General features: G+C 39.0%; 1 protein-coding gene across 1 annotated transcript in view; it reads left to right on the plus strand.

Moving 5' to 3' along the window:
• Positions 1–9,949: 9,949 nt before the first annotated feature.
• Positions 9,950–13,764, plus strand: part of LOC132363427 (ELKS/Rab6-interacting/CAST family member 1-like) — a 74,076-nt gene continuing 70,261 nt past the window's right edge. Inside the window, exons 1-2 of the mRNA XM_059919128.1 lie at positions 9,950–10,039; positions 10,787–10,954. Coding sequence (XP_059775111.1) covers positions 9,950–10,039; positions 10,787–10,954 — 258 coding nt within the window. The remainder of the gene's footprint in view (positions 10,040–10,786; positions 10,955–13,764) is intronic.

The following is a 13,764-nucleotide window of genomic DNA, read 5'->3' on the forward strand; positions in this document are numbered from 1 at the left end:
CTCATTCTAAAAGATAACAGTAGAAAAGCTAACTTCCTTTTGAACTTGGGGTGATTATATGAATGTTATATGCCTGTTTATCAGGATTTGCTATTTTTTCTTAAATTACTCTGGTGACACTTGACAAGGCTCACTTTTTCCAAAGCAGCTTTCTCCTGTTGGATCCCATAAAAGACAGTTTGAACCAGCTCTTTGAAAGTTCTCACCTATTTCTATAATTGCTATCTTTCTGTTCCTATAATTGCTCTTTTTTAAAAAAATAATTTTATTTATTTTTTTTTGGCTGCATTAGGTCTTCGTTGCTGCGCGCGGGCTTTCTCTAGTTGCGGCGAGCAAGGGCTACTCTTTGTTGTGGTGCACAGGCTTCGCATTGCGGTGGCTTCTCTTGTTGCAGAGCACAGGCTCTAGGCTTGCAGGCTTCAGTAGTTGTGGTACGCAGGCTCATTAGTTGTGGCTCGCAGGCTCTAGAGCCCAGGCTCAGTAGTTGTGGCGCACGGGCTTAGTTGCTCCGCGGCATGTGGGATCTTCCCAGACCAGGGCTCGCTCCTGTGTCTCCTGCATTGGCAGGAGGATTCTTAACTACTGCGCCACCAGGGAGGCCCCCTATAATTGCTCTTTATCGATCTCATCCTCCTCTCTGAAGCTACCCTAGACTTTCATCCAGCTCTCAAATCACAAAATTAAGCACATATGAAAAAGAACATGGATTCAGGAGTTTTTTGGTTTTTTTTTTTAATTTTAAAATTCTTGAAGGAAAAACGGGATGTGGGAAAAGACCTGGTGTTTTTCCTGTTCAGGGTCCATGGAATGAGGTCCTTTTGTGTTGGGCAGTGTACAGTGTATATAGTATGTATGGAATTGCTCCAGTTTTATGAACATCTCCTTTAATCGGTTGACCTTCACAGAGGTGGTCTGGATTTAGTAGCACTGTGGTCAAAGCATGGGCTTTGGAGTCAGACCTAGGCTTGAAATAGCCTTCTACATTTATTAGTTATGTGACCTTGGATGAGTTATTTTACCTCTGTAATCCTCCATTTTCTCATCTGTCACTGAGAATAATAATAATACCACCTTCCTAAGGTTAGAATAGATGTTTAATGTGGCTAGAATAGATTTTTTAAATTATGAAGTTCTCATCTGAATTTGGAGGTGAATATTAAATATCAGTGGGTTTAAAATATCACCACTGGTTTTTTTAGATGATAACTTTGTAGCCCTCTCCCCACCTTTGTACAGATAAACTGTGCACTGTTGAATGACACATCTCTGCCTGTGGCCTTTTGCAAGTTTCTCTGAGCTCTTCAACCTTTTGTTGGGATGTCAGACAGAACTCAGTGCAGTTGAAATAGCCTTTTAAAAAGGTCTGCTTGTGTACACTCTCAGCCTCATGACCCAACGCCCTTCAGTCATCCTCTTTTCTAGATGGGAACAGTGGGAGATGTGGTGATAGGAAATTATACTTAGTGATCTTCGGCAAGTCACTTAGTTTCAGCTTTGATTTCCTCAGCTTTAAAATTAGGAGTAGTTTAGATTATTTACCTTTTTAAAAGTTTATGGGGACTTCCCTGGTGGCGCAGTGGTTAAGAATCCGCCTGCCAAAGCAGGGGACACGGGTTCGAGCCCTGGTCCAGGAAGATCCCACATGCCGCAGAGCAACTAAGCCCGTGCGCCACAACTACTGAGCCTGCGCTCTAGAGCCCGTGAGCCACAGCTACTGAGCCCATGTGCCACAACTACTGAAGCCCACGCGCCTAGAGCCCGTGCTCCGCAACAAGAGACTCCACCGCAATGAGAAGCCCGCGTACCGCAACTAAGAGTAGCCCCCGCTTGCCGCAACTAAAAAAAAGCCCACGCGCAACAACAAAGACCCAACACAGCCAAATAAATAAATACATAAATTAAAAAAAAATGTATGAAATACAGGAAAAATGCAGAAAATAATATAGTAGACAGTACTCAGATTTAACTTACATTTATGTGTGACCACATTAGGTGATCTTTAAAGGTCCTTTCAAAGAAAAGATTAAAACCAAAAAAGCTCATTCTAAACTAAATATTCAGTGAAAGCAGAAACTTTTGTTAGAATCTCAGGTTTTTAGAACTGGTTGGGGCTAGGAATAGGCTAGGAATAAATATTAGGAAGCTGTCATTATGGGGGTAGTGGCTAAAGCCTTAGGGATGAATTGGTTTCTCCAGAGGAAGGTTGTATCGAGTGAGATGTAAAGAGGGGGAAATGACAGCGGATCCAGTGAAGAAAACTGAAAAGGTGTGGTCAGAGAGTTAGAAAGGCAGTGAGTCATATAATTGCAAAAGAGGAATTATAGGAAACATGCCATTGTCACTGGCATGCAGTTACTAGTGCTAATGTGCTCTTAGGTAGATCTGTTTATTGATGTAAAACAAAAGAAGATTAAGATGGGTTGAGATAATTAATACTTTTGTGGTCAGAAGTAAAAGGCCAAAACAGCAAGGTAGCCATTTTTCTGTTCATGTCCTTTGGTAGAGAAAGTCTTGTGGAGGAAAAACCTTCTGATTTTGTTGAAGTTGGCCTAACCTGTTTGCCACAGACCTTGATGCTTGGCAAGCTGGTTAGATGCTGTTCCTCCAGCTCAGTTGATGTGAATAAAAAAGGTCTTATTCCTCCTGCCAAGAATGGTGTTAGGGTGATGACTGTGTGTCCTGCTAGTCTGTGAGGGGTTTTCCTGAATATGTTTTTTGCGGTTTGCAAAATACGGACCTCACGCAAAATTATACTCTGAATTTAGTTCACACCAAACCAAAAGATCAGTGTAGAATTCAGAGCAATTAATCTAGTAGTAGCAAAGTGGTTTTTGTGGTTATTTTTATCTCAGCTCTCCAGACTAGCCCATTTAAATTCTGCATTGCATGAAAAAGCAGATCAGGAAAAAGTGTACACAGGTGATTTGAATTGAAAAGATCACTTAGTAATTAGACTATGGGCTTGGGTAGTTTCTGTGGCTAATATTTGTGATATGAAATATTTTTAATATCAAAACCTGCATTTCCCACTGCAGTAACACCAAAGGTTTGTATGTTTATAACAGGAGTTTTCATTCTTTACCTTTTTCAGTCACCAATTCTTGTGGGTCTCATACCTGACTGACATTCCCTCAAATCGGCATGCGGGTATTTATGAGTGGTTAGTGCAGGCCCATTTCCAGGTCACTTAGCAGAGTCAGGGATCTAACGTAAAAGTGCAGCTGGGGCATCTGGGTACTTTTGGTAAAGAAGCAGCAATATGAGGCCTCACAGTTATTATCCTGAGACATTGGTCCCATCAGAATGAGAAACACTTAGAAGTGATGAGGGACGTTTTCCTGCTGTATTCTGATTCCTGACCCACAGATGGAAAGCCTTTCATTTTTCTGAAATTAATGCTGAGAAGAACTGAGAGACAAGGCAGTTCAAGCTTATCTACAGGTTTAAATGTCTGGGCTTTTGACTTCTGCAATAAGAATTTAATAGTGTATTTCAAGGGTATTGGGTAAAATGTTTTTAAGGTGAGTTGCTTTGTTCTTTTGCTTGTGGTTATTGGGATATATAGAATACATATTAGAAGTGGAATATATAGTATACAGAATACAAACTAGAATGTAGGAATTAGGTAGAAATGACTTGGCATGAGATTTATTTATTTTTAGATTTCTGGCATGTGTACTTTCTAAGACTTTGACCTCTTTAACTGTGCAGCGGGTCAGAGGGTTCAAGGAGCTCCCTCTTGACTCGCCCTGGCTGATGGATGCCCTGTAATGGGTTCACTAATAGGAGCCACATCTGATGCTGTCAGATGGGACTAGTAGCCACGTAGGCCGGCTGGAGCTGAGCCTCAACAAACGCCAGGTGGATAAGGGTCAGTGAGTTCTTCTGGCATCTCGACAGCCTGGTCGTTGAATTTCCTATTCACAAGAATCTTCGCTCTGTGGTGGCAGTTCTTTTCTCCCTATTGAATAAATATTCAATCTGTTCTGACATTTCCCTTCTGGACCTTTTTTCCTTCTTTGCATAGTGGAGTGTTTCTGATTTTAATAGGTAGATGAAGGAAAACTGGGGGTAACTTAAGGAATTTTGTCACCTTGCACTTTAGAAAGGGCCATTGGAGAACTCAGTGGTGATCATGTATTCCATCTTTGTTCTGCATTGGATTTTAATTCTTGCTCTGAGCTCTCTAGTGCTGAATTCAGGCACCAAAACTGGAAATTTGTAATGTAACATCTTTTGGATTCGCTGGGCTTGGCTTATTGTAGTTCTACTGTTTGTCAGTAAAACACTTTTTTTTTTTTTCTCACTGCTGAGTAATCTTTTCTTTTTCCTCATCTTTGAGGAAAAATTTAAGTAGATTGGCTATCTTTACACATGTCAAGTTTCCATTTCATATACTATTCATGGGAAGAACTCATTTAGATCTTCTTCAGTTGCTTTCATTAGCCGTTTGTAATTTTCAGCATACAGAGCCTATACATGTTTTGTTAGATTTAGACCTAGGTATTTAATTTTTTTGGAGTGATTGTAAATGGTCATACATTTTGAAACTTGAAGTTCAGTATTGCATCATATTTATTTTGACCAGTTCACAAAATATCAACATTTTAAAAAGCTAGTGTAGGGACTTCCCTGGTGGCGCAGTGGTTAAGAATCCGCCTGCCAATACAGGGGACACGGGTTCGATCCCTGGTCCAGGAAGATCCCACATGCCGTGGAGCAACAAAGTCTGTGCGCCACAACTGCTGAGCCTGCGCTCTGGAGCTCACGAGCCACAGCTACTGAGCCTGCGTGCCAAAACTGCTGAATCCCGTGCGCCTGGATCCGATGCTCTGCCACAAGAGAAGCCACTACAATGAAAAGCCCACAAACTGCGATGAAGAGTAGCCCCTGCTCGCTGTAACTAGAGAAAGCCCGTGCACAGCAGCGAAGACCCAACACAGCCAAAAATAAAAATAAATAAAATAAAATAAATTAAAAAAAAAAAGTTAGTATAAATATGCCTCTATTTTCCTTAGTAGTATGTGTACTAAGAACTATTTCAGGCACTTAAAATATAGGTAAAATACTAAAACATTTTAAGATGGTAAATGACGTGTAGGAGTTTTGAATTTTAAGGTAGTTGGCTTTACCAGTATTTCTTCTTTACGATGTATCCTTTCTGGGTCTTTAAAAAAAAAAAATCCTTCCATGCTGCCCTGTCTTAAAAGATACTTAAACAGTATCTTTCTTTCTAAAAGTTTTAAAGATTTGCTTTCTATATGTAAAGCTTTAATTCATCTAGAATTCATTTTTGTGTATATGAGTCAGGGTTCTTCCCCCCTCCCTCAGTATGGGTAGCCAGTTGTCTAAAAACAGTTTATCAGATACTCTGTGCTTTCCTCACTGATTACAGTGTCACCTCTGTTTGTATGGGTCACTAAATGGTGTGAGTGTGTGTGTCTGGGCTTGCATTACTGTGGCAAACGTCTCTTGGTTTATTCCTGTTCTAATACCATGCTTTCTAATTTTGCTTACTTAAAAAAATCAAATTTATTGTCATCAAATAAACTGCATATATTCAAAATGTACAGTTTGGTAAGTTTCGGCACATACACCTCTGAAACCAGTGGCACGGTCAAGATAAAGAACACCTGTCCCCAAGGTTTTCTTGTCCCTCTTTGTAACCCCTTTCTTCTGCCTCTCCCTGATATTCTTCTCTCCTCCCCACTTCCTCCCTCATATCCAGGCAACCCTCGGTCTGCTTTCTGTTACTGTAATTAGTTTGCATTTTCTAGAATTTTACATATATGAAATCTTACAGAATTAGTGGTTAAGAGCTTAGGATCTGAAGACAGACCATTTAATCTTAAATCCACGCTCCATCACTTATTTTTAGCTTTGAGATCTTGGGTCTGCTTTCTTCTCAAAGTACCAGTTTTGCTGGTTACCATGGGAAATTGAAATTTTCCACAGGGAAAATACAAGGGAAGAAAATACGATGCTTGAGAATAGAATTCCGAGGACTTTTGATATACTGTGTATGTGCTTGGCAAGCATATACATGACCATGTGCAGGAAGGTTCAGAAGTCTGAGGGTAGAATGGAGAAAACTGTTTAATGCAGAAGTAAAGGTTTGTAAAAATAAACATGACTGGAAAAAAAAAGATGATGTGAGGCTGTATTTGAAATGATTGCTCAGGCTGGGAGAAAAACAAATAAAACCAGAATGGAGGTGAATAACAAAAAGTTAGGGATGATAGGTCAGAGGTTATACTATGGACAAAGAGTAGATTTAGTAGAAGAAAGGAAAGAACCGTGTTTCAGAAATAAGATTTTCAGAGTTTGAAAGTTCTTAGGTGGACCTTTCCAGAATGTAATAAGGTTTACCCTGTATCATTAATTAAAGTAGAATAGAGGAAAATTCCAGGTGCAAGAGTGTTTATTGAGGGGGCAGTGGAACTTGTGCTGACGAATTATAAATGGGACCTGAAAAGACGGCTTCCCCTATTTCTGGCTTGGTGAGACTGGTGGCATTGAAGTGGTTGAGAGAAATAGAGTTTAGCAGAGTGGAATGTTGTTTATTTCCATGTTTTTCCTCTCCAGTGTGGTCCAACATAATTTGTAAGTACATGATGGCTTATCTATATCAGTCTCAAATGAGACTGGTCTCCTAGGAAATTTTCCACAATACTTATTGAGCAGTAAGTGCCACTAAACATACAGTACTGGTTCTCAGATACCTTATTGTTTTGATATAATATAGTTTCAATATGTTATTGATGTAATAATATAGTTGTGATATAAGGTAATAATAATATTTCCTGATGTTTTGGTATTCTCTCTGTGAGTCATTACCCATATTACCTATTTTTAAAAAAAATTAGGTTTCTCATTGCAGTGGCTTCTCGTTGCAGAGCACGGGCTCTAGGCACACAGGCTTCAGCAGTTGTGGCACACGGGCTCAGTAGCTGTGGCTTGCGGGCGCTAGAGCGCAGGCTCAGTAGTTGTGGCGCATGGGCTTAGTTGCTCCGCGGCATGTGGGAATTTCCTGGACCAGGGCTCGAACCCGTGTCCCCCTGCATTGGCAGGCGGATTCTTAACCACTGCGCCACCAGGGAAGTCCGACCTATTTTTTTCTTTGTGGGTTATTCTACATTCAGACAGGAAAAATAATATAGGACAAGTTCAAGATTAAAGATGTTCTGTAGAAACGTACTTGTTATCTTAGATGTGCACTGTCAGTGTGTAGCCACCAGCCACATGTGGCTATTGAGCACTTGAAACATGGCAAGTCCAAATTGAGATGTGACATAAGTGTCAATTACAATATGCATTGGGCTTTGAAGACTTAGTACAAAACAGAAACGTAAAATAGCTTGTTAATAGTTTTTTTATATAGACTACAGGTTTGAAATGACAATAATGTGTATATATATTAGATTAAATAAAATATATTATTAAAATTAATTTTACCTGTTCCTTTATCATTTTTTAATGTGGCTGCTAGAAAATTAAAAATTTCAGAAGTGGCTTGCAAGTGTGACTCATGTTACATTTTTGTTGAACAGAAAGAAACCCACCTCCCTGTTTTTCTGTAATCAAATGTGTAACTATTTGCTGAATTATAAATCCTTAGTGGGAAAGCAAAAAAACAAAAGAATTTGGTGTGTGAGTATGTTTAATGAAATTTGCTGTGAATAGATTTTAAAATAAGTACAAAATGCCAATGGCATTCTTCGTAGAACTAGAATAATTCTAAAGTTTGTATGGAAATACAAAAGACCCTAAATAGCCAAAACAATCTTGAGAAAGAAGAACAAAGCTGGAGGTATCATACTCCCTGATTTCAAACTATATTATAAAGCTACAGTATTCAAAACAGTGTGGTACTGGCACAAAAATGGATACATGGATCAATGGCACATAATAGAGAGCCCAGAAATGCATCCACATTTATATGGGCAATTAATCTATGACAAAGGGCCAAGAATATACAGTGGGGGAAAGACAGCTTCTTCAACAAACGGTGTTGGGAAAACTGGGCAGCTACATGAAAAATAATGAAACTGGACTGCTCTCTCACACCATGCACAAAAACAAGTTCAAAATGGATTAAAAGGATGTCCTTAGTGGCACAGTGGTTAAGAATCCTCCTGCCAATGCAGGGGACACAGGTTTGAGCCCTGGTCCAGGAAGATCCACATGCCACGGAGCAACTAAGCCTGTGTGCCACAACTACTGAGCCTGCGCTCTAGAGCCCGCGTGCCACAACTGCTGAAGCCCGTGTGCCTAGAGCGCGTGCTCCACAACAAGAGAAGCTGCCACAATGAGAAGCCCGCGCACCACAACAAAGAGTAGCCCCCACTCACCGCAACTAGAGAAAGCCCGTGTGCAGCAACAAAGACCCAACACAGTCAAAAGTAAATAAATTAATTTAAGAAACTAACCAAAAAACCAAAATGGATTAAAGACTTAAATGTGAGACCTTAAACCATAAAACTTCTAGAAGAAAACATAGGCAGTACCCTCTTCAATATCGGTCTTAGTAATTTTTTTTGGATATGTCTCCTCAGGCAAGGGAAACAGGCAAAACTAAACAAGTGGGACCACATCAAACTACATAGTTTTTGCACAGCAAAGGAAACTATTAACAAAACAAAAGGACCACCTACTGAATTGGAGAAGATATTTGCAGATAATGTATTCAATAAGGGGTCCAAAATATACAAAGAACTCATACAATTCAACATCAAAAAAAAAAAAACTTGATTAAAAAATGGGCAGAGGATCTGAGTAGACATTTTTCCGAAGAAGACATACAGATGGCCACCAGGCACGTGAAAAGATGCTCAACATCACTAATCATCAGGGAAATGCAAATCAAAACTACAATGAGATATCACCTCACACCTGTCAGAGTGGCTATTATCCAAAAGCCAGCAAATAACAAGTGCTGGTGAGTCTGTGGTCTGTGGAGAAAAGGGAATCCTTGTGCACTGTTGGTAGGAATGTAAGTTGGTGCAGCCACTATGGAAAACAGTATGGAGATTCCTCAAAAAATTAAAAGTAGAACTGCTGTATGATCCAGCAGTTCACTCTGGGGTATTTATCTGAAGAAAACAAAAACACTAATTATAAGAGACACATACACCCCTATGTTCATTACAGCATTAATGAACCAAGATATGGAAGCAACCTAAGTGTCCATCAGTGGATGAATGGATAAAGAAGATGTTGTCTGTGTATGTGTATATTATTATTCAGCCATGAGAAAGAAGGAAATCCTACTGTTTGTGACAACATGGATGGGCCTTGAGGACATTATGCTAATAAGTGAAGTAAGCCAGACAGAGAAAGCCAAATACTGTGTGATTTCGCGTCTATGTGGGATCTTAAAAAGCCAATGAACAAACATAGCAAAACTGAAACAGAATTATAGATATAGAGAACAAACAGGTAGTTGCCAGAGGAGAGGAGGATGGGGAGAGGAAAGAAATAGGTGAGGGAGATTAAGAGGGACAAACTTCCAGTTACAAAAATAAATGAGTCAAGGGGATGAAATGTACAGTGTGGGGAATACAGTCAGTAACTATGGAATATTATTGTGTGGTGACGTATTGTAATAGACTTTTTGAAATATATAGTAAAATCAACTTACACTGCTGTGTTTCAGGAAGTAACATAGGGCTGTAGGTCAGTTATACTTGAAAAACAAACAGAACAAGAGACCAGATATCTGGTTACCAGAGGTGAGGAATCAGGGGAGGGGAGATTGGATGAAGACAGTCAAAAGGTACAAACGTCCAGATATCAGGTAAATAAGTACTGGGGTGCGGTGCACAACAGGATAAAGATAATCAGCACGGCTGTGTGTTGTATGTGAAAGTCCTTAAGGGAGAAAATCCTAAGAGTTCTCGTCATGAGGAAAAGGTTTTCTATTTCTTTAATTTTGTATCTGTATGAGACAATGGATGTTCATAAAACTTACGGTGATAATCACTTCATGACGCATGGAAGTCAAATAATTATGCTGTACACTTTCAACTTACACAGTGCCGTATGTCAGTTGTATCTCAAAACTGGAAGAAAACATAAGTACTTATATTAGATTTCTAATTATTTTAAAGTTATATCTAATGGATGGTATGAAACTTTGGTGATAAAGGTACCTGGATACCAAGCTTTAGCTGACTAGTCTTGAGATCTGAAAGTAGACCTTGCTTTGCCTTACAGATCTCTAAGTGCATTATGGGATTGTCAGCTGCAGCTAGATTGTATTCTCTGATACAGCAAGTGTCATGTTTGGTGACGCTTATGGTTTTCTTTCTACTTTTAGATTTTCTAAAGCAGTGTAGCATCACTTGGGAACTTGTTAGAAATATTGATTCTTGAGCCCCAACCCTGCCAAATTAGAAACTGGTGGCTTGGCCTGGCATTCTGTTTAAATCCTCCAAATGATTCTAAATTTGAGAAACGTAATAGATTATACCACTTTTATAGAAGTAGCAAAGCTCAACTCAACCCCTTTATATAAATTCTCCAATTTTGTCCCCTTTATTCAAATCTGTTTATTTTGATTACACCGTAATTTAACGGATGTAAATGTTATTTTATCATGGAAGTGCTCACAAAATTTTAGGGTTTCATTTCTAAATAGTCACAGTTGTATTTAGAGTGGTATTTTATTTGATTCTAATGAAAGTTTACTCTAAAAGTATCATTTAGGCAACTGTACACATCTATTTGGAAGGAATTACGTTCCTTTCTTTTCAGTTAATCATTTTTAAAAATGTTATATTCTTAGGTGGATGCTCTGCGGTTGCGTTTGGAAGAGAAGGAAACCATGCTGAATAAGAAGACAAAACAAATCCAGGACATGGCTGAGGAGAAGGGGACACAAGCTGGAGAGATCCATGACCTCAAGGACATGCTGGATGTGAAGGAGCGGAAAGTTAATGTCCTTCAGAAGAAGGTGAGGTGCAGGTGTTCTGAGCCCAGGGTCCCGCATCAGACCCACGTCCTCATTCCTACCACTGAGTTGTACCTAAGTGCTATCAGAGTTTCTCTCTCATTCCTCTGTTTATATTTTTGCAGGTCGTAATTGAAACCATTGCTGCAGGAGGTAGATTGTGAAAACTGTTCTGTATATTCAGTTTTTAAACTTGCGAAGTAAACACTGTTTGGTATCTTCAGTAGTATTTTCCATGCTACTGTCTCTGAAAAGTGCCTTGTAAATTGCCAGAGTATTTGCATTGGCATTCTTCTACCTCTCCTAATCTTCTGTCTTGTATGGCAACTGTAGGGCCATGAATTAGTGTAGTACGTGGGCCGGGATTCTTGCAAGACTGCAATTTTGAATAGAAACACATGCTACTGTAATGACATCTAATCTACATATGTCAAGGAAAGGAAGACTTTCTTTCCTATTTTACCTTAATCATAACTGGAAAGAGGCTAACACTGTAATAAATAAGGGAAATACTAATAATTGTCTTCCCCTCCCCCTTTTAGCTAAATTAAAGGGTACGTTTGAGATAATAGTTACAGTAGACACTGGTATTTATTGTTCTTCTCCACTGAGGGGATAGATCAGAAATATTTGACATTGTCCCAGTTTATTTTTAACCTCTAACAATAGCCCAGGAATAAAACTCTCTTCACTAAACCTCAAATTCAGCTTTTCTTTTGTGTACAGAGGACCATGTTCAATATTTGTCCTCTGTTAATTTGGTTTTCATTTGCTTTCAATGAGTAAACATAAAAATTTGATCACTCTAGATGGGTGACTGTAGTATCTTGTTAGTGGATGCTACTTTGCTTTACATTTTTATACATATGTTCTTCTCACCTTACCCCCAACTGCTCACTTCCCCTTACCCGTTTCTTGTATACGCTTCCAGGCACAGTTTACATATACACAGGCAAATACGTATTCTCTTTTTTTCTGTTTACCTCTTTGTGTGTTCTTCCATAAACATTTTATGCATAATCCATATAAAGCAAAAATGTTTCTCTAAACACAAATGTTACCATTCCTTTATTTCCCTTTCCTTTCCTTTCCTTTTTTCCCATTAATATATTTTGAAACTTCTTCCGGGGCTTCTTCATTGTTACCAACAGCACCTGTGTGGATGTGCTACGGTTTATTACAAGGTTTCCACTGATGGACAGTCTGCATAAAGTTTCTGCTGTTATGTAAAATGATGCTGCATTTTAAAAATGTGCATATTTAGTTTATTCATATGTGAAGTATATTTCTAGGTAAATTACTTAAAGTAGAATTGCTGGGTGAAAGGATATGCATTTGTAATGTTGGTGGATTTTGCCAAGTCACAAGTACATTGGTTAGAACCCAAAGGTTGTTTCAAACTAATGCACGTCTTATTTTTAACTAGATAAACATTAAAAAAAGTTTTTAATAACTGTGAACAGGGGTTTGAAGTTAGAAATAATGCCTCATTGTCCTGGAATAATCATAGTTTGTAAAAATAGAGTGGCAGCACTTACGTTAGCCACTTTATATCTGTAATGTTGTTTAATCCTTGCAACTTTTTGGTAGTGGGTTTTAGATCTTGATTGCTCTGTTATAATCAGTGGCTAAATTTTTAGGCCATGACACATAATAAGAAATATATGTTACATTCATCTGTGTCAACGTATAGTATACATGCTTAGAGGTACAGCTAAAACAAAATTTTCACAAAATATACTCTGAACTATCTTCTCCCATTTCTTAAAGGAAATAGAAAAATGTTAGTCCCAATCCATTAAGTTATTTCAGTACTCACTAATAAAACACTTTTATACCTTGGTATCCATTCTCCCATGCTCCCCTTTCCCGCCCCCAAAACAAAAACAAGCCCCAAACCAACAAAGTCCGAGACATATTACATCATAAGGGAGGTTCAAATTTGTACAAATTTGTTTAGCTAAAAAAGTGGTAGCTTCAGGTTTTGTCACAAGGTTGGTCTTATTCCAAAATGCAGCTTTTCCCATGACAACAACTTTCCTGTTGGGAGAATTAGTAGTATGTGTTCAAGCTTTTTGACACTACAGGACATCATACAAATATGACGTGTATTATGCTTTGTCTAGTCTCTTTGCCTTTCGCCGTGGAGGGCCAGTGGAGTAGGCTCTAGAGGGCCGGTAGTTGTGCTCTTTTTAGTACACTAGCTGCCTCACTAATTTGTCATGTTATAGACTTTGATTTGTCTTAAAACAGTTATCAAATAGGTAGCACAGGTACTTTCAAAACTGGTTTAGATTATTATTGCTTCTTTTAAGATAATGCCTCTATACCTGTCATTTTCAGTGCTTAGAGCCTGTATGTGCTGCCTACTTATTTTGTTGTAGAAGTTGCTGTACTAACATCATTAGACTCAACGTTCGTGATGTGTTTCCTGGACCATTGTTTGCTGATAAAATAGAAATAGCTTTAATTTTTGGATCCGCATAAAATAAACCAGAAAACACAGTAAGTTTAGAGGCAGTTAAAGGTTCTCAAGAGAGCTATAGTTATTTTTATTATGGCTTTCCTTTCTTGAGGTGCAAACATCCCCTTGCTCCAGGATTCTGTGAGCAAGCTTGATTTTCAGGTGGTTGACAGAGGGGAGCTGGCTGAGTGCGAGACTGGGGGTTGAGGGAGTAGAGTGAACTCTGATGAGCTGGGCTGTGGTGATATGGTGGCTTCCGGAGGCCGTGTGAAAGGTGATGAGCCGCACGGACAGGATGTAGAAGGCACCATCTGTGGAGTAGATCATGTAGGAGATCTGGGAGAAGAGC

This window comes from Balaenoptera ricei, chromosome 3, assembly GCF_028023285.1.
Source record: "Balaenoptera ricei isolate mBalRic1 chromosome 3, mBalRic1.hap2, whole genome shotgun sequence".
Lineage (NCBI taxonomy): Eukaryota > Metazoa > Chordata > Mammalia > Artiodactyla > Balaenopteridae > Balaenoptera > Balaenoptera ricei.